General features: G+C 43.9%; 1 protein-coding gene across 1 annotated transcript in view; it reads right to left on the reverse strand.

The window, feature by feature from the left end:
- Window positions 1-22,298, reverse strand: part of FBXW8 (F-box and WD repeat domain containing 8) — a 107,747-nt gene that overhangs the window by 65,678 nt on the left and 19,771 nt on the right. Inside the window, exons 3-4 of the mRNA XM_066370821.1 lie at window positions 16,860-17,024; window positions 13,191-13,279 (exon numbers count right to left, since the gene is read on the reverse strand). Of these exons, the coding sequence (XP_066226918.1) occupies window positions 13,191-13,279; window positions 16,860-17,024 (254 nt within the window). The remainder of the gene's footprint in view (window positions 1-13,190; window positions 13,280-16,859; window positions 17,025-22,298) is intronic.

Raw genomic sequence — 22,298 nt, forward strand, 5'->3', positions numbered from 1 at the left:
GACAGAAGAGCAGGGCGGGCCACAGAGGAGAAAACGCGGAGACCTTACAACAACAGAGATGGGAGACTGAATTGGTGTGGGACTGCTCCTGCAACGCTGCTTAGCTGAGTAACTCCTACAGGAGAAAATGTCAGCTGGGTAACAGAAAGGCTGTGAATGCCTTTCACATTCTTATAGCACGATGGTGACAATTTCAAAGGAGAGCTCTATACTATAAAAAACAGGGTATGGAGATCTCCGTTTGTCCTTTTTCCCTATAATCACCCATCTGCTACCTTAAATTCTCCCAGTAAAGTGATCACAAGCAGAAATGTGCTTACATACACACAGGAAAGACAGGCAGAGAGAAAGAAATGAGGGACTAATGGGCTAACAGGCACAGCTTTCCAATACCTCATGCGGGCATCAGATGTGACTGATTAAAGTCCTACACTGATTGTTGAAACAATGAAAGCTTGCCTTTAGCAGCCAGACAGCGCTGCTCCTCCTGAGAGCTCTTGCTGAAACACTCCCGGTGCTGCCCGCTTAGAAAACAGGAGCCCTCGCTCTCTGCTATGACTACTGCCACCCCAACAAACGACATTCTCCATCAAAGCCGAGGCAGGGCCAGAGCCCACTCCAACACAACACTGCGAGGAGAACGGACTGGCCAGATGACGAGGGGGCACGCTGCCTGCCACCGGGTATTTATGCGGAGGTCCTCACATCTGCAACTCCGGGTCTGTTTCACACATGCAGCAGCTGTGGGAGGCCCATCAGAAATGTTTTTAAGAGTCTCACAATGCACCCACACAGACACAAAGACGGGAAGACAATTTAAGGGGATCGCTGTCTTCCTGAAGCCCAGGCACCGTCCTTTCAGGCTTTCTTTGATCCCACGTCAGTGCCGAGTTGAACAAGATAACCTCTGAGATTTAATTACTGAAATCTATGACATGATTCATTATGAAGTAGTTATAGATCAATTTCTTATATATGAGTTTCTTAATAAAGAAAATAAAAATACTCTGATTCAGAGGTGCTTCATTTACTCAATGTAGGAAGTAGTCTTCCTCTCAAGTTATTAATCGACAGTAAAATCATATAGGGTATAATTCAAAGGTCATTCTGTAACAAGTTCTCTAGATGGGAGAGTTTGGTTCTCTCTCCGCAGACAGTATCTGGACAGCGTGCATGTCCAGAGCCAAACTGGCCCGATGGGCCTGTCTGACCGCTGACCCTCCAGTAAACAGAAACGCTCCCTCCACGAGTGTCACTAAGCCTGGCGACGCAAAGCAAGGGTGGATGTCGATATCACCACCGCCGGAGCTGAAGCATGGCTGCTGGCCCCCGGGCCCGCCAAACGGGGTTCCCGGTCTCCCTTCTGAACGAGGAACACCAGACAAGAACACACACCCCATTGCACCCATCTTCCAGGCTCACCCCTGGCACCCTGACAACGACTCAGGGGATCCCTGGAGTAAGGCCACTTGCTCAGCTAGAGACACTGAACAGAGATAACATGTTTGGATTTCTAGACTGTGTATGAGTAGATTCTTAAGGTTAAATTTTAAGTGAAAGCAACTAGCCAATTCAGAAAAGAGAAAAATGGCAACGCCTCTGAGAAATTCAGAGAAGGGGAGTAAAATAAAGACTAAGAAAGGGAACTCAGGGATTCAGAGAGCTAAGGAACTTGGAGAAAAGGGGGAGTGCGCAAACCAGGAAAACGCACTTCCTTTCAAAGCATCGGTCTCAGTCCCTCCGCTTTTTATTACCTGCATGTGGGACCACATCCATGGTCTTCATGTGGTCCCGGTGGCATCCCTTAGGGGTCTCAGTGAGGAGCAGAGGGTACAGAGAAGAGAATTTTAGTGGCCAAGCTCCACCTGAGCCCCAATCTCCTTTACATGATGAGTTCCCGGGTAAAGCAACCACAACCAAACAAAACTTGAAAAACTGCCACATCACACCACCGTGAAGTGTGAAATGCAGTGTGTGGCTCTCTCTCATCACTTGCAGGAGAGACAGGGAGGGCAGAGTGCACAGAGAGGAGCACTCTGTTACTGGGTTCACAGGCTCCCAACAGCCTTTTGTCCCAGGAAGCTGTCCCACACATGCACGCTGCAACTCCACAGGCCTAAAGCTAAATAAATGCTCTCTTCAAAAAGTTTCAGCCCTGGCCGGGTGCTAGGGTGGTTAGAACACAGCGCACATCAATGACTGGAGCAGTCAGACCAGAAGAGCACTGGACACCTAGGAAGCCCTCTGTAAGTACTCAGGCCTTCACCCTACAGAATGAAGTTTTCACTACTAGCCAGCACTAAGGACACACCACAAACCAGCATCCACTTCTCCTCCAGCCTTGTTTCCCACTCCTCTCAGCATGAGATAGCCCCCAGGCAGGCCGGCCACTCACGGACTTCCAAATGCTCTGCCTCTGAACCCCGGTTCACAGCACCCATCTTTCTGGAGCACCTCCCCTCCTCACGACCCAACCCAGTGGGTCTTAACCATGACTGCTCATTACAGAATCACTTGGGATGTTTTTAAGACTCCCAATCTCCAAGGACACCCCCCCCAGATCAATTAAATCTGACTCTCTGGGGGTGGAACCAGACATTACCGTTTCCAATATGCATCCAAGGCCAAGAACCTCAGACCTACCCTAAGCCTACCACTCTCCAAGGTCTAGCAAAGGCCCTTCTCCTCCATGAATCCTCTGACTTAACTACTGTGCCCCATATCTGAAGAAATGGGGTTCATGCTACATCTCCTCAATCTGACTACAAAGTCCTCATGAAGGCTGCACTTCAACGACACAGCCTCCATCACAGTGCCTTACACGGCTAATAATAAATAAACGGTGACTGAAAGGGGCATCCACAAGTAACAACTCAACTGGTGTGGTCCAAACTGATTAAAATCTCTAAAACAGAGGATAAGCTAAATTATTTCTGTAAACATGAAGTTTTCCATAGATATCCATTTAAATTAATTTCATTCTTTATGACCAAAGAACATGATAACACAAATGTCTTGCTGCAAAATGACTCAGGAAGCAAAATGTAAGAGACTGCATGTCTATCGTATGATGGGAACAAGAAAAAATATTCTATTTCTGTGTGATGGCTCAGCTATAGGTTCTGAAATCTAGCACAGGTAAAAGCCACCACAGCGGTGGTGGTCAGGCTCCATGCTAAAGAAACAGACATTCTCACAAGGGTAAACATTGGTTGGAGCAGAGGGACCTAAACCAAATCCTAAATGTGACCTCAAAGCACTCACCAACATTGGCCAGGAGCGCAGCAAGAACTGTAATGAAACAAGGTAGGGGAAAAAAAAGTTGATTTTTCTCCAGAGCTCCAGATGTCTTTAGCGCTGCCTAATGACAATTACACTCAACCAATTAAGACACCACTATGACAGTTGCATTGTCAGTAAGCCTTTGGACCCCAATGTTGATGGCGCTTTAATTAGTGCCTGTGCAAAGTACAACTGCAACTAATGTAGGAGCTGATGTAAGAACACTAAAGAAAAACTGAAAGAGAAGCCTTTTCCAAATGAGTAAGGCTGTCCCAGCCCAGGGCACGGGCCAGTGGAACTGTATGCCTTCCCGATCTTTTTTTACGCTTGGCAAGGCTGAGTTTACCTCCAAATAAATAGGTCAGAGACCACAGCTGATTTTTTGTTGAAAGAATGGGAAGAGAGCCTCTCTCAAGCTCAGCACGCCAGAGCAATGGCCAATTTAAAATGATTTATCACCAAAGAGCTTTCATTAACTAGTAAGTATCCAATAAACAGACTACTGGTTTGGACTAAAAGACCAGAGGAAAAGAAGGAAGACGGACAGCTAAAAACAACCTCTAACCTTTCTTCTCGTATAAATGTCCAACCTCTAACCTTTCTTCTCGTATAAATGTCCAGCGGGGGGGTGGGGGGGGGCATGGTTCCATTTGGCTTCCAGGTACCAGCTCATCTTTGCTAAAAACAATTTTTTTAAGACTCTACATAATAACCTGGGTGGGGGAGTTTTTATTTAAGAATGCTGGAAGTAAGGTTAAGAGACTTAGGCAAGGTCACAGGAAACATTTTAGTGGCACCTCTGGGATCAAAACGATTCTTGGGCTTTTTCAGTCTGCTGCTGAGCCAGTGAGCCCCTCCACCTCCCTGGATAACAAGTGCTTTTAAATAATACAGGTTTTAAGCACCGTCCCCATTTAAGTGCAATATAAGGAATTTATAGTTTTCAACATTGTGACTCAGGCTTGCAGGACACATACACAGCCCCTGACCTGACTCATCAATTCTACCCCTGTATCTCAACTGGAAGGCAAGAAACCAGCAACAGCACAGGGCGCTAACGAGGGGTGTGGCAGGGCAGGGCATGGGGCCTCCCACACCAACCTCACAAGAGAGGTGGGAGGACATACAGAGTGGGGGTAAAATGACCTCTACAGGGCCATACTCACCAGTCCACCCCAAACAAAGTCACGATTCTACTCTGATCAGGTACTCACAGCAGCCAAAAGGAACCTTGCTAGGAGGCCACAGACCCGGAACAGCAAATGGTTTCATCTGCATGTCAGATGCAATAAATTGGTAGCGGCTGCCTATAGCCCTGTGTTGAGAAGGATTCTGAAGCTCTATTCCATCCAGCTCACAGGACAACAAGTGCTGTAATGAGTTACAATGCCAGTATTGGTATGGGAGTGAGGAGCGGCAGCATCTGGACAAGTTATCTCACCTCTGCCCCACACTAAACCCTACCTGGCCAACTCCCAGTCATCCTTCCAGACTCAGCTGAGAAGTCACTTCCCAGGAGAAACCCAGGCTGACTCAGAGCCTGTACAAGGTGCCTCTCCCAGCGTGTTCTGGTGCCCTGCTCGTCCCTTAACTCTACCACCCTCCATGCTGTCCTGTACCCACCTATAATTGTACCCTTCAGTGTGCCTGTAAGCTAGGGATGTTAACCTGCCACAAGCAAGGGGTGCCTCCGCAGCACTCACGTGTGCTTCTAAATGCTAAAGGAGTGACTCTACTGGTGTAAACATACGAGATGAAGTGGTGTAAAGCCCACAGGGCAATTAGGCCGAGGCTCCAAGAAGGACAGCACCCACATTTCAAGACACATTTATTCCCTGAACACGTAGGGGTTTTTAAGACCTATTCACATACTCCAATACTTTCATTAGGAATACCAAAGATTACAAATCAATGAAATCAAGAGTATTTACTGTTTTCTATGAAACATGGCTGTGTTGTATTATGCAATTAACAAAATGACCTCGGTCCCGAAGCGCAGTCTTTCTGTGGAAATGCACTCCTGCAGACATCAAGTGCGGCTTAAGACGCATCAATTGAAAAATAATGAACATCTTAATGGACCTTACGAGATCCATGCACTACACACTTAAAACTGTTTTCCATACATCTTGGTTAATCACAATCAATAGAGCCAGAGTCAATGATGATTATGCAGAGTTATTGTAGCTGTGGCCCTTCCCATGACTCCTTGGAGGACCAGCGATGGATAAATGCAGTCATGAGTTCACCAGTATTTATTAAGGATATTCTGTAGCTCCTTCATTAAGGATATATAATAAATGTAATGCTCTCCTCCCATCTCTTATCAATATCTTACCTCAGACTTATTTACCAGAAGAGCATGTATACCTCAGAGCAGACAATAAATAAATTTAAAAGTTATTTTAAAAAGAGGTCCCTAACACGTAATGATCAAATTCCTTATGGGAAGCAGCCCAATGTCATAATAAGTAGCAGCACAAAATCAATAAAAAATGAGGCTGAAAGAAAAAACTGTTAAGAGAAAAAGTTGTTTTTTAGTTTGTTTGTTTTTTTTAAGAAAAAAGAAAGTATGTCCTTAGTAAGTATAAATACGGGGTGACATTTGTCTAATGCAACTTTTATTACCAGTATATAGTTTTAAAAATTTGTTATCTGAAGAGCCTCAAAGTAGTCCTAGGTATTAATCATTTTTTATACATTCACATGGAACTAGCAGAGCCTTAAAGACACTGTCCTTGAGGCGTTCAGTTCCTGAATAGAAAATATTTTAAAATTCAGGGCAAATATACACTATTTCAGATCGAAGCCATATTTTGGCCTGGTGCATGGTCAATACAAAGGCCCTTTTTTTTTTTTTTTTTTTTTTTTGTATTTTTCTGAAGCTGGAAACGGGGAGAGACAGTCAGACAGACTCCCGCATGTGCCCGACTGGGATCCACCCGGCACGCCCACCAGGGGCGATGCTCTGCCCAGGTGGGGGCCATGCTCTGCCCCTCTGGGGCATCGCTCTGCTGCAACCAGAGCCACTCTAGCGCCTGGGGCAGAGGCCAAGGAGCCATCCCCAGCGCCCGGGCCATCTTTGCTCCAATGGAGCCTTGGCTGCGGGAGGGGAAGAGAGAGACAGAGAGGAAGGAGAGGGGGAGGGGTGGAGAAGCAGATGGGCGCTTCTCCTGTGTGCCCTGGCCGGGAATCGAACCTGGGACTCCTGCACCCCAGGCCGATGCTCTACCACTGAGCCAACTGGCTAGAGCAATACAAAGGCCCATTTTTAATTACTAGAATAACTGGAGTAAAAAATGGCTAAAAGCAAGGTATTTCAAGTTATCTTAGATGCACGCCTACATCTGAACTGATAGTTTCTAACACTTCTAAACTATAAACAATGATAACATTTCACTTTAACTGCCACTGGGCAAACCGAACCAATCAGAATCTGAATTCAAATTTTCCACATATAGGCCCTGACCGGTTGGTTCAGTGGTAGAGCGTCGGCCTGGCGTGTGGAGGTCCCGGGTTCGATTTCTGGCCAGGGCACACAGGAGAGGCGCCCATCTGCTTCTCCACCCCTCCCCCTCTCCTTCCTCTCTGTCTCTCTCTTCCCCTCCCGCAGCTGAGGCTCCATTGGAGCAAAAGATGGCCCAGGCACTGGGGATGGCTCCGTGGCCTCTGCCCCAGGCGCTAGAGTGGCTCTGGTCACGGCAGAACGACACCCCCGGATGGGCAGAGCATCGCCCCCTGGTGGACATGCCGGGTGGATCCTGGTGAGGTGCATGCGGGAGTCTGTCAGACTGCCTCCCCGTTTCCAGCTTCAGAAAAAACAAAACAAAACAAAACAAAATTTTGCACATATAAACTAGAAGCTCAGAATTTTGCTTCATGTCTGCGGGAGACTGGAAAGCCTCTTGCCTCTGATGTCCAAGTTGTGTGGGCAGACAGATGATGAAAATGAAAGCCAGAATGACAGAAGAGGTCATGTGGCTGCCAGAGAGAGGGGCCACAGCTTTGTCACGTGTCTACCTGGCCACACTTGCTTCAAAGGGAATGAAGATGGATGAAAATGCATCATCCAGTGCATTTCATCTGGGACAACTGATATTTTCAGTGAAAGAAGAGAGCTAATATTTTGCAACATTAAATGATACACTTCCCCTTCCAACCACAGTTGGCACTGGAAAAACATGAACATAGTCACTGTCCCAGTAAAGGTGGGGACTGTACCCTAAAAAAGCAGATATCAGTGAAAAACGAGGGAGAAAAACTCTTAGGAATATTGAGAAAAACCAAAATACGAAGAGGGTGCCTGATAGTTTTTTAAACCAAAAGTGGAGGGAGATGGTTCTACAGTGTAAACAGAAAATGTGCTTTCTTATGCAAACTGACACACTCCACACTTATGAATCTTAAGAAATAATGAGGAGGTAATTTATTGCAAACTCCACCATATGCCTGGGCATCTGATAAAAGCTTTTGGTGAGGTGATGGTATAACTGTTTAACAGAGCTGGCTCAAGGCCTCTGGTGCGCCCAGGTCTGCCTTCCTCCTCTAAGTTGTACCTGAGATGCTCTCCCTCACCAGGTGGCGGTAAAGCAGATACGCTTCTGGCAAAGGACACCTAGACCTGCATCTCAGGTTTTAAAATGGGACCTTTCTGAACCCATGAGGTCATTTGTTTTTAACACTCTTCTCGTCCAGAGCACACGTGGGGAACAAGAGAGAGTCCAGGCTCCACAAAGCCGGGCAGGGCTGCTTTCTCTCCTAGGCCCCGCTCTTTCCTCAATGATAAACATAATTTGAAAAGCCATCTAAAATTCTCAGAACTGTCTCTACCAAAACCCAAAATAAAACAAAGAAACAAACAAACAAAAACCACCCTTTCTAATCACTTATTATCAACCAAATTTCTAGATAACATCTCTTTCTGGAAACATGAGGAAAGCACACACTGAACCTCACGATATTTCCGGGGTGATATCATATCCCTGTAAAATGCAGAGGCTGAATTCTGAGACAGAAAGACAGATAGGTGGTTTATTATAGAGATTGGTGGCTTTGCAACACAAATTTTTCTCAAGTTAAAGAAATAGGAAATTTTAGCTCGAAAATCAAAGTAATGGTTGTTTGAATGACTTAGTCATGGTTGAAGGAACTGCACTTACCTAACCAATAAAAAAAACAACTTCCTTAGGTATTTTCTGGGAATCTGCATGTCACTGCTAAGGGGCCAAATGAGAACTCAGCAAGGCGAAGGGAGGGCCAGGCAGGGGGTGAGCAGGTCAAAGATGCACAAGAAAGCTCAAAGTGCCGTCCTGAAAGCATGAGTTTCCCTCCACACACACATCCCTCCAAGTTCCCTGGGTGCTGAGGCTGCTCAACGCCTGGTCTCCACATTTTAAGAGGAGTCCAGTCAACAAGATCAGACAGTGCCAAGAAGCTGAAGGGGGCGGTGCAACAAAAGGCCACGGTCTGTGACCACACGTGGCCTGTGAGAGTGTGGCTCCATGGAAGGGCTGGATGGAAGTCAGACGGCAGGAGGTGAAGGTGTGAATAGTAATGGAGGGCCATGAACTCTGGTTACTTCTGGTATAGACAGAAAGCAGATTTAGACACTTGAAACCAAAAAGTTAAGTTGGAAAGAAGTTGAGGGTTATGAGGCCATTTAAAATAATTTTACCTGGAAAGTCTAAAAATTTGTTCTTCTAAATCAATTACTTCCACTTATGGGACTCTAGCCTAGAAAAACAATTAAATTAGGGAGGACAGTGGAAGAACTTTTAACTCTTTACTCCACACACTTTCATGGAATTCAAAGTTTCTACAATAAGCATGTATTTTATAGTTTTTAAATACAGAAGACTTATAGTACTAAAAAGGGGGGAAAATCTGCAAACTTCTATACAGAATATATTCACATTTTATAACAAAACACAAGAAATGACTTTAATGTCCAGTACTAGAAAATGAATAAGTAAATTAAGATTTAATTATTTCCTAGGCTCTTTTGCAACAAATCAAAGAATATAATGAAAAGTTTGTAATGACATGAAAAAACTTCATCAGTTTAGTGAGGTAAAAAGGCCAAAAATGTAATGTAGGCTGTAATTATTTTATGTAAAAATATATATTAAAAACCTACTGAAGGTCCTGGCCGGTTGGCTCAGCGGTAGAGCGTCGGCCTGGCGTGCAGGGGACCCGGGTTCGATTCCCAGCCAGGGCACATAGGAGAAGCGCCCATTTGCTTCTCCATCCCCCACCCCCCCTCCTTCCTCTCTGTCTCTCTCTTCCCCTCCCGCAGCCGAGGCTCCATTGGAGCAAAGATGGCCCAGGCGCTGGGGATGGCTCCTTGGCCTCTGTCCCAGGCGCTAGAGTGGCTCTGGTCGCGGCAGAGCAATGCCCCGGAGGGGCAGAGCATCGCCCCCTGGTGGGCAGAGCGTCGCCCCTGGTGGGCATGCCGGGTGGATCCCGGTCGGGCGCATGCGGGAGTCTGTCTGACTGTCTCTCCCCGTTTCCAGCTTCAGAAATAAAAAAAACAAAACAAACAAAAAAAACCCCTACTGAATAATAAACCATAAACACCAAATCCTTAACAGGGGCGTTAGCATGCAAAGGTTTAGATGGCTTTCCCTTCTCCACATTCTCGCAGTTTCACAGAAACAACATGGCTTTATTGCTGCTTTTACTTTTAACAGAAAAGAAAGATGCACACCACAAAAGACAAACCAAAATGCTACTACACCAGAGAAGCTGTGAGAGCAACCAGCGAGGGCTGGCGAGGCAGCCCCGGCCGGCCCTGCGTGGGGAGGCGGCCAGGCCCAGCGCAGCGGTGCAGGACACGTGCCCACCCAGGCTCAGCGGGCCTCGCTGGGCCTGTTACCTCACACAACACGAGTGTCTGGGAGCAGAGCATCTCTAAAGTGCCTTCCAGCTTTACAACTGTAGGAGTCTAAGTTGAAAAAACTAAGAAATCAGAGAACAAACAAGACAAATTAGGAATTTCTTCATTTTCCCACATAATGCAGCACACGGATGCAGGGAAAGGACAGCCTGTTTATTAAATTTTAATGCTTACTCCAGACAAAATGATGTATAAGCACGATGGGCATTGAATGAAATATTACATGCCCTTGCAGTTTTAAAAGATGCTTACACACTGGAAAGAAAACATGTGGCTGTGAAGTTAAAATAGCAATATCAAACAAAGCTGTTCAGGGGACACTGTGAAGCACGTCCCCAGGAGTTACGAGAAGGCAGATGGGGGTGGGGGACGTGGGGGTTAATAGGCTAGGGTGCTACAGATGCCAGTGGGAGGGGCCACACTCGAGGTCGGCTTTAAAGAACAGGGACTGGGTTTCTACTTGGGGTGATAAACATGTTCATCATAGATAATGGCAATGGTTACACAACCCTGTAACTATACCAAAAATCACTGACACACAAAAGGGTGAATTTTATGGTGTGTAAATTACATTTCCGTTTTTAAAAAGCTGTGGTCAGAGGTAACTAATTAGAACAGTGTGAGAAAATCCAAAGGTACACTGAGGAGAGTAATGAGGATAACAGTAGATTGAAATGAGATTTCAAAGGACTCAGAGCATCAAGAAAAGGTAATTGGAAATTATCATCTACGAGACTGTAAGGGAAGCAAAGACTGATGGAGACAAAATGCAAAAGATCAAAGCCTGAGAATTCTGCATTTCCTCTGCTGGAAAAGCAAGCCTCAAGCAAGCAGGGGCCAGGTCCTGCTCACCTGGCAGGTACTTGAGAGTCTCAGGTGACCGTCCGAGTGAATGAGCATTTGAGGGCTACTCTGGGTCTGGGTGAAAAGAATAAGGAAGCACCAAGACTGGGTCACTTGTAAGGCTAATTGAATAAAAATCAGTCTAGGCCTAAGCAACATGCCTGCACACCAGGAACATTTACACACAGGATTGAAATGAAGCAAGAGATTTTCCAAGAGTCTCTGTTCTCTATCAATTCTATGAAATATATTTTATAGGTTTAAATGCAAAAATGTTACATAGGTTAGCTCTAGCTATACAAACTAAATTCCACTTGTTTAAAAAAAAAAAAAGACACAGAAGGAAGGGAAAAACCAAGAAATACAAGCTAAGCAGAAGAGAAAGAAAAGATGAGGTGGTCACTGTCTCTTTAAGAAGCTCCTTGGAGATACATAACTGTAGAAAGCCTGGTGAATACAACATTGATTGGGAATGAGGTAACCACAAACACCGCTGTCTCAAATGAAAAGGGATTCAAGATCTGACCCAGAAAACAAGCATCGTAACCACCAGATAAAATTTTAATGATAAACACAAGATGCTCTACATACAAGCGAGATATGAAGTACCTGATGCTAGGCCATAAACGTAAGGCTCTCTTAGAAAGAGGAGCCATGAGGAGCCTCTCTGACCCACAGATCAAGTTTCATCTTATCGATCCACACAACTCTGCCGGTGCTCCGCTTTGTGCGGTGTATCAGTGATGGGGAGCCGGCCCCGAGGGAACAAGGAGGTAGGAAAAAAGGCCTGGCCTGCCTTCCACCAGGCCCATGTCCAGATAAGAAATTCATAATTGGCTTTTGAGATTAAAGTCTCCTTTATTTCTAATTTCTTTTATGACTCCCTCAGTCCAATCTCCACATTCTATCCTCAAAGGTTTTCTGACACACGGCAATCCCTTCAAGCCAGAATGATACAAGTCCCTTTCACAGTTAACACAGAATCTCCGAATCAGTGAGAGGAAGGAGCCTTACATACCGTGAGCTCTTGGGCCCACACATGAGCCGTGAGAGGCAGAAGCCTACAGCCGCACAGTTTGGACAGAACTCCAGGTTCCTGGTCCATTAATATTTCTGGAACAATAGTTCTACAGTGCTCCAAGGAAAGGCATTAACTTTTTAATTGTGGCCAACAAAACAAAAGCCATAAAAAAGTGTTCCTCTACTGTACACCTGAAACTAGTACAAAATCATATTGAATGTAAACAGAAGTAAGTAAAAATACCCTGTTTAAAGCAAAGAAGACTGTTTCACAGGCACAGCATGCCACAAAATATTAAAATAATAATGACTGCAATTCCAACTCAAGTGTTGCTCTTTAAGGAATGCTTCTGAGGGAAAGATTTTTCTTTGAAGGAAAACTTGCTACTACTAAGTTGTCAAGTTGAAAGTTTGTTTTTGTTTTCCTCCAGGTAGGAACCTCTCTTGAGTGGCTCACTCTAAAGCCAACCCAGACTCAGAATTTTAAGCGTCCTAGTCTCTATAGCATTAAATACACAATTTGAGAATCTAGTTCAAGACATCATCATCCAAAAGAGGAAACTGAGCTTTTTATTATACATTAAAGAAATACATAAACACTACATCTATGTAGTGAAATATGAAGAATGCATGAAAGTGGTTTTTAGAACAGAAGCCAGAGGAATCTACAAAAGCTAAAATTAAGTTTCTTGGCCATGGAGACATATAAAAAGCCTATTTTGGGTCAAGTTAAATAGTAAATATGTACTGTGTGGTGGGGAAGGAAGACTGTGTGTGGCCACAGCCCTTCCTAAATAATAAAAGCTTCAGAACAAGAGAGCTAGGACTGGACCTCTTTGTGCCAACACTTACTATTCTTGCTTGACTTTTTTATGTCTTCATAAAATACAAACTGTTTGCCTTAATGGAAAACTAATGTAACACACCATGGCAGTGATTTTCCGGTGAGGAAAGGCACGCTGAGACCAATGGTTAGAGATCCATTCCCTCCACTCACTTCAGATGCTCCGACACTGGAGACCAGAATCCCCACCCACACGGCCGTCTGTACCAGAACGCGCTCTAGCGTTGCAGGGACTTAGAGCACGGTGCGGGAAAAACAAAAAGACCTCAAGGTCAAGAGTATGAAGTGAAACTGGCTGTGGCTTACCCGGCAATGACGACGCCGTCATGAGAGTGCACATCACACAGCACTGCGTCGGGGGAGTGCTCCAGTTCACTCACAGCACCCTTGCGGCTCTGCGTAAGGAAAAGGGGGTGCAGTTTGTGTTACTCTTGGGACAGCCAGGGACAAAGCACGTCGCTTTCCCCCACGCTCCACAGTGAGTCTTTATAGCATATGCTGTGTTCCAAGTCATCTGGACAGTCAAAAGGATAAAAATGACAATTAACATGTTAAGCTATCAGCATTCACAAGTTAAGCCACATACATATAACCAGCAAGAACTAGAGTGCACAGGTGTGAGACGCTGCCCCTACCCCCACCCCCACCCCCACGCCCAAGGGGACAGGAAGGATACATGTCAGCACAAATGACTACAATCCACAGGAGGCTAACAGTAGCGAGTATCTGAAGAAATTGTGTAAAGTGATTAAAACGTTCAGAGGAGAGGATGTATTTAATGATTTTTTATCTATTAACCCTTATAAACAACTCACAGAATTAAATGACAAAGTATGCACAAAGGGGAAAAATCAGGATTGGGACAAGGAAGCAAAGGCATTGTTCCCTACTGAGAGTTCAGAGGTGCATGGAGACTGCATTTAAAGGAAACCCGCAACATCGGCTGCTCTAGGGGAGGGGCCAGGTCCGGGAGGAGCAGCGAGAGAAAGATGCATCTTCCCCTGGACACCCTTTCAGACTTCTGAACTACGCGTACCATGACAGTTATTACTGATTCAATTCTACACATAAAAGAATTACTTTTAAAATAAAAATAAAGGGACTCTGAAGGAATATAAAGTATTTACACGTGAAATGTTGGGAAGACTGGGAGAGTTAAGCCAAAAGCAAGCATGAGTAAAGGTATTTGAGAATTCCAAGTAATTGTAATTTCAGCTGGACTGAACAAGGACTAGAAACAGTGTGTATAAGTGCCATGCACGATGGTTAGCATACAACAAGTGGCAGCCACTCTTATTATTACTTATGTTATTAGGAGACAGCTGATGACATCCAATCCATTAAAACAAACATCTAAGTAGCTATAGTCTACACTCTGTGTAAGATAATCTGCATGATATCACTTGATGTCCAACTCCAAGGCTGAGGGACATAACTGGACACATCCTTCCAGTGGACATATGGGGATGGAAGGGAAGGACTTGGGAGTCACCAGTGCTAGGGCCACAGCCAAAATCATAAGAGCTGCTGAGCACTTTTGAGGGGTGAGGTGTTGAAAGAAAAGGAGAGGGCCTGAGATCAAAACCCACGTGCTGTGGCGTTTACTAATTTCTGCCATGTGACTCCCCCCAACCCCCACCACAGGGGCTGCACCCCTACACTGGTATTCCGGTCTCAGAGAAATCCCCCGAAGACCAGAGTGAAGGGAGTCAATACAAACTCCAGGAAATGGAATACTACAGCTACCGCAACCAGCAAATCGAACCGTGTCCACGTTGGCTCTGAACTGCAGGTCCAGGGAAGTGCATGCAGCTACAGGTCATCACCTCTGCAGAAATACCTGAGAACCCAGGGGCTCCTACTCAAGTTCCCAGACACTGACCAGACACCAAACCAGAGCACCTGCCCAACCCATCCTGAAGTCAACTACCGCTAGCACCAAACCACACTATCTGCATGACAAGGCCTGTGAGCTTCTCTGGCCAGCACAAACTGAGCCCTGGGCGTGGGCCAGCTCTGCAAAAGGAGCGTCAGATACAACATTAGACAATCACCCTTCCACTATCTTAGGAGCAGGGCTACTCCGAGCCCCACTTTAGAGGTGAGAAAACAAAGTTAAAGCAACTTGCTGGAACACTACTTTCATGTTTTATTAGGGCTTTCTTTCATTCTAGAATCAGGAGGATCCCATCCTTACAGCTAATGCAATACAGTCTTCATTGATACACTGTCAAAAAATGGGTCCAGACACTCCCAAGAGAAGTCTCCCTCACATTCTGCCTGCAGTTTTGACTCCAGTTCATTCAACTGACAACCACTTATTAAGCACTTAGTGAACACAGGGCTTTGCACTTGTTAGAGAAAGACAAATAGATGTTCAGTTAAACTGCAGGTAGCCTGTGTACTGTGATGACGGGGCAGATGCTACAAGCTGGGGTCTTAAACCACTTCACCTCTGCCACCCCGACCCAGACAAGGAAGGTGTACACTCTCCCTCCCCCCGCTTTCCCTAATAGGAAACAAAGAACATAGCTGCTGCTCTCTCTCAGGCTCTGACATCTCTGAACACAGATCATCAGCAGCCCTCAAGCTCATCAACCTCAAAAGTATCCCTTCTTCCCAAACAGAAAGGCCCTGGTTAATGCCCAACTCTCAAGCTTTCCTTAAATTACAGCCCCTGCTACCAGCGTTAGATGCTCTGCTCTCTGTCTCCCCCCCCTCCCCGCCTGTCTCAGCAGGTGTCAACCCCTCCTGCCTGCCCCGCTCTCATGGCCCTCACACAGACCCCACTCAAGCACACAGGCCACAGGGACCCTGCACAGGAGTTTATCACCTGGTGAGGACGCAAACTTCAGCCCGTGTGATTCTTACCTAGTGTGGTGTTGTACTGGCCTGCGAAAGGAGAGCTATGCTAATTCTCCTTAAAAGGTGTTAGCAACCAGGAGTGACTATGCCCCCCGCCCCTCCGGACATCTGAAGATGTTGGAAGACATTTAGTTGCCACAGCAGGGGGAGAAAGAGAATGCTATTGGCAACTACTAGGTAGACACTACGAATGTTGGTCTACACCCAACAGTGCCCAGGACAGCGCCTCCACTGTCACCAGTGCTGGGGTTGAGAACCTTGATTAGAGAACCACTGCTCTTATTAACTTTGCTAGAAAGTGCGAGAGGTTTCCCAGATCCAGAGTATTGGTCATGAACCCGGTTATGAGGTGACTAGGAACAGACGTGCACACAGGCAATATGTCACCATCAATAACGAACAAAAGCCTAATCATCCCCAAGTCTATTAGGACTGGCCTTTAAGGGAGAGGAAAGAGTGCAGTTCTATCCTGTCCACACAACCGACTATCCAGCTGCCCGGGGACAGGGAGGAACGACTACCACCCTGCCATCCAGTCATGCCTTGGGCAGCTGTATGTATCGCTGCTCTTGACAGTCATCCCCGTCAGAAACACTTCACTGTGAAAATTCTGAGCTGTGATCTAATATTTCTGTAGAGATTTTGAAGTGATAAATGTGATGGAAGCACGCCAGTAGGTTATATGAGGGAAGAGAAGACAGTACTCAGAGCCATTTAAATCTCCTCTTACATTTACTGGAAATGGCTCCTCTTCTGTATTCAGGGGGTGCTCCGGCTTTCCTGGTCCATCCAGGGAGATGGTGGAAGTGACGGGGCTGCATGGAGCACTACACCAAAGACCCCAACCACCAGCGCACAAGCGACCAGCGCTCCCTCCCACCCTTCCTCTCCTGGAGAGCGACAGGGCGCTCCTGGACAGGGTGGCTGAACAAACAGGCAACAGGTCACCAACAGTGGCTGGTATACTCACTGCCTGGCCCCCCCAACCCTCTGCTTTTGGCAGTTAACCTCAGGTTGTAATTAGAAGGACTCGATGATCAATCCCAGGCCTGGATCCCCATGAACTTGTATGCTAGTCTTCTACAGGTAATGATATTGGCCACTGCCTACCTTCCAGTTGGTTCTTAACATGTGTTCCTTGGCTCGGCACTCTTGGAAGATGAGCTTCCAGCAGGAGTAATCTGAGATGCAGTTCGCGGGAAGGTGCCCTTCCTGCTGGCACAGCCTGTACCAGAGCACTTCATCTTCCGCAATCACCTTCCATGTCTTGCTCACCTAAAACGGCAGAAGTGACACAAGTGTCAAATCCTGCAATTAGAGAAGCCCCTTGTCATCCAAAAATCAATCAACACCTTTGTTATTGCCCTGGGTTTATGGCAGTATAAAATGTCTCGTTAACAAAACATGCCGAGGTGGAAAAAAAAAACAACAAGCAAATGTTTCCAATTTTATCATTTAAGATTTCAAGACTGTTGGATTATCTAATATCACATTTTAGACTACTTGGTTAAAGTATTATATAACATGTAAGAGAAAAAATACACAAATACATAAAAGGCAAAAATCGCACACTGTAACGTTAACAGAGATACAATCGCACACAGCTTGGCAGAACAGAATCACTTGACTTCACCAACAAGCACTTGTATGTTCATGTTACAGAGCTGCAGACCGATGGCCTCTGAAAGAAGCAATCATAAAAGAAATATCCATAACTCAAAACTTCTGCTTGTGGGAGAATTTCAAATTTATATTATGTGTGAAAACCTAGATTTTAAATGTGTGCCTTAAAAAATATTTAACAGAAAACTCAAGCTGTTAACCAGGGCTGTAAGATCTGATACAGAGAAATGAATGCTATGTCTGGACTGATTTTCAAATCCCAATAGTACCCAGAGGAAATGGCCGTTTTAGCTATTAGTGCTTTGTCTTCCAGCCCTAACTGGGCGAACAACAAATTTATTTCATCACCAGAGGATGGGCAAGGTGGGGCAGACTGCAGAAGATGAACCCCACTGGCGGGATGAGAAATGACCCGGCACATCAACGTGGCCTCAGGTGTGCAACTCATTCTGCTTGCAGCCCATCCCACTCACCTCTAAATCTAATAAAGTAAGTTGTGACCAGGGTTTACAGCAACCTGTGCTCTTTAACACTCCCTTGGGGCCACTTCAAGTCAACAAATGCTCAGACAAGAAAAAGGAACAGGAGACAAAGTAAGAGAAAGCGTGCAGCATGTGTGCGACAGACGCTCATGCACAAGGATGCCTCACTTAATGGAGAACTGATAGGGAGTGAGCTTTTGGATCTGCAGAATCAAGATCTCCAAAAATCTGCTCCTCCACAAAAGCAACAAGAATACTGCCAAAAATTGTCAAAATCAACTTTTCAGAACTCTGGAAATTAATTAAAGGTTTGCAACATTGTGAGGAGCATTTATTCAAGAAAAATGGCTGAATCTCAGTGAGAAGTTTTGTTTTGTTTTAACTTCCGCTAATCCCATCCTCCTCCAGCTCCATGGCAGCCTTGAAAACCACCAGCCTGGCAACTACAGTAGCTGTGGAAACCACCAGCCTAGCAGCTGCAGGAGGGGACAGGTGGGTTTACAGCTCCCCAAAAGGGCCATCTCCCGAGAACCATTACCATTTCACCTGTCTGGAAGCTTCCTGAAAAGCTCTATTCTGAAGGACAGTCTTTATCTGACCTGACTCAGAGCACACCCTATCCTATCTCCAGGGCATTTGTCAAAAACAATGAACAACGGTTGAACATTGCAGCTGCCTAAGGCAGCTTTACCAACCAGGGCTAAAACGAGAATGACCAAATGGCTTAGAAGGAAAACCTGGAATAGCATATCCACTGGGGGGCTTTGAAAGGCTCCAATATATTTCTGAGAATTGAGAATGCTATACTCATGAATAGAAATGTGTGTGTGCTCAAGAAAGACCTAGAAGACCCTGATTTCTCAACTCTTGCAAACCCTGAAGCTCTACACAAGCAGGAAGTAAAGGCTAAAGCAGAGTGTAAACTACTGGCCTGCTAAAGACATGCTCCAACATGCAGAGTGTACCTCAGCCAGGCTGGGAAATGTACTGGTTCAGTGTATTTAAGGAAATCTCTGTCCAATCACTAGCTAACCACTAAGCAACTGAGCAAACTTCAGTGGTCATACATGACCAAGAACACAAACCAGAGAATTAGTCCAGAAAAGTCACTGAACAAACAGCAGCAATAACAAAAATAGTGAACCCTCCAAAGGGGGAAAAGTTTGATTTCCAGAGTTGCTACATTATTTTAAAAGTCCAGTTTATAACAAAAAATCATGAGACACACAAAGAAACCGGAAAGTATGACCCATGTACAAAAAGAAAAAGCAGTCAATAGAAACTGTTCCCAAGGAAGCTTAGCTGTTAAAAGTTACTACACAAAAGACTTTAAATGAGCCATTATAAGTATGTTCAAAATACTAAAGAAAAGCAGGTCTGAAGAATAAAGGAAGATATGAACACTGTCTCATCAAGCAGAGTATATTGATAAAGAGATGCAAATTTTTAAAAAAAAATAGAAATTTTAGAGTTGAAAGGTACAATAACTAGAATAAAAACTTCACTAGAGGGGCACAACAACAGATTTGAGCTGACAGAAGAATCAGAAAACTTAAGATCAATTAAGATTATTCAGTCTAAGAAAGAAAAAAAGGAAGGAAAAAATACACAAATAAACAAACAAACAAACCAAAAAGTGCCTCAAAAACCTGTGGGGCACCATCTATGTGGCCTAACATAAACATTATGAGAGTTCCAGAAAGGAAGGAGAGAGACAAAGCAGTAGAAAGAATAGCTAAAGAAATAATGATTGAAAACTATCCATATTTGATGAAAAACATGAACCTACATGTCAAGAAAACCTCCACAAACTCCATGAAGGATGAACTCAAAGAGATCCATACCTCAACACAATATGGTCAAACTGCTGAAAGCTAATGGCAGAGAGGATCATGAAAGCATCAAGAGAAGAAAGATCCACTGTGCACAAGGGTTTCTATGTGTCTCCTCAGAAGCTGTTGGGTGGCATATTCAAATTGCTGAAAGAAGAAACTGTCAACCAATAACTATATATCCAGCAAAACTAACCTTCAAAAAATAAAAGAGAAATGAAGATACTCCAAGATAAACAAAAAAATAATAATAATTCATCTCTAGTAGACTTGACTTCTAATGAGATATTAAAGGAAACCCTTTGGGTTAAAATGAAACTAGACAGCAACTCAAATCTACACAGGGAAATGAAATACATCAGTAAATGTCACTCCATAGGTAAATATAAAAGACAGTATTAATGTATTTTTGCTTGCAACATTTTTGTCTGATTATATAGACAACTGCCTGACACATAAAACTGCTTTGATAGACATGTAACATATAAAGATATAATGTGTACAAAATAACAGTACAAAGAAAGAGGGAACAAAGTTATATTGGAATAGCTTTGGTAGAATATTGAAATTAAGTTGGTATTAATCCAAAGTAATTTCTTTTTTTTTGTGACAAAGAGAGAGGGACAGACAGACAGAAAGAGAGAGAGATGAGAAGCATCAATTCTTCACTGTGGCACCACAGATGTTCATTGATTGCTCTCTCTTATGTGCCTTGACAGTTCAACAATAATAGCTGGAGACTTCAATACTCCACTTGCAATGATGAAGAAATAACTTAGCAGAAGAGTATCAACAAGGAAATAAAAGACTCAAACAAGCCTATAAACCAGGTAGACATTAGAGATACCCGCAGAACACTCTACTCAGCACAGAGTGCAGATTCTTCTCAAGTACAATGGAATATTCTCCAGGACAGACCACATGCTAGGTCATAAAACAAATGTGAATAAATGTAAAAGGACTGAAATCATACAAAGTATGTTCTCTGGCCATGACAGAATAAAATCAGAAATCGTTAACAGAAGTATATCTGGGAAATTCATAGATGTGTGGAAATTAAACACCATACTCCTAAATAACCAAGAAATCAAATAAGAAATTGACAGAAATTAGAAAATCCTGAGATGAGCGAAAATGAAAATGGAACATATAAGACTTATGAGACTCAGGGAATGCCATGCTTCATTGGAAATTTATAGCTGTAAACTCCCACCCATATGGAAAAAGATGTGAGATCAGTAGCCTAGCCTTTCACCTTAAAACTAGAAAACTAAACTCAAAGCATACAGAAGAAAGATTACAACAGAAATAAGTGAAATAAAAAATATCAAGGAAATAAAATTGGTTCTTTGAAAAAATCAACAAAATCGACAAAACTTAGCCAGACTGACCAAGGGAAAAAAAAGAAGACTCAAATTACTAAAGTCAAGAATGAAAGAGTTGAATGAATGAATGAAAGGCCCTGGTCAGGTCACTCAGTTGGTTAGAGCACTGTGGTTGTGGGTTTGATCCCTGGTCAGGACACATATAAAAATCTTCTAATGAATGCATAAAGAAGTGGAATCAATGTTTATCTGTAATATCATTTTAAAAAATAAAACAGCCACGGATTCACAACCCCAGTTAAGAAATAAAATATTACTAATAAGCTAAAAAAAAACTATGCATCTCAGTGTCCACATCTTCTTCCTCCCAATGGTAATCTCAATTTGGTGTTTATCATTCTTCAGAGTCTTTTAAAACACAAATTAAAATTAAAGAAAAAAGTCTACATCTCTTACTTCTACCATCATTGCAGGAAGGCTCCTCACAACACCCCTGATCAGTGGAAGGCTCCTGGTAAAGAACTGACATCCCAAATCAGTCTGACTCACTGCAAGGCAACTCTATGACAAAGAAATTCCTTCCAATGGTTAGAAAACAGATTCCACCTCTGGCTCCGATTTTTGCTTTTTTGAAAAAATAAATCTATTCCCTGTTCCACCTGACAGTTCTTCAAATGGCTGAAGACAGTCATCACATTTCCCCTTAGTTGTTTCTTTACTGGTATAAATACTACTCACTTCCTTCAACTAATTGCCACAGGACTAGTTCCCATACCTGTTATCTCTGAATTACCCTAGTATTTCTGCACCACAGTGTCGCTCTTCAAATGAGGTACTCAAGACTAAACAATACCCCAACTATGGACTGTCAAGCACCATGAACAGAAGGATTTTATCAGATGCTAACTTGCTACTTCATGAGGATGTAGATAACTGAACTAAAGGTCCACCAAAGCTTCTTCATTTTGTTTTATTAAATATTTAAGGCACACAAAGGGTCTAAGAGTATTACAAACAGCCACGGATTCACAACCCCAGTTAAGAAATAAAATATTACTAATAAGCTAAAAAAAAACTATGCATCTCAGTGTCCACATCTTCTTCCTCCCAATGGTAATCTCAATTTGGTGTTTATCATTCTTCAGAGTCTTTTAAAACACAAATTAAAATTAAAGAAAAAAGTCTACATCTCTTACTTCTACTCTATTTTTTAAATCTAAATCCTTAACTTAATAAACTTTCTATCCATTTTAAATCCTAGCTCACTGCACACATACCCCCAGCCAG

Source organism: Saccopteryx leptura, chromosome 2 (assembly GCF_036850995.1).
Source record: "Saccopteryx leptura isolate mSacLep1 chromosome 2, mSacLep1_pri_phased_curated, whole genome shotgun sequence".
Taxonomy (NCBI): domain Eukaryota; kingdom Metazoa; phylum Chordata; class Mammalia; order Chiroptera; family Emballonuridae; genus Saccopteryx; species Saccopteryx leptura.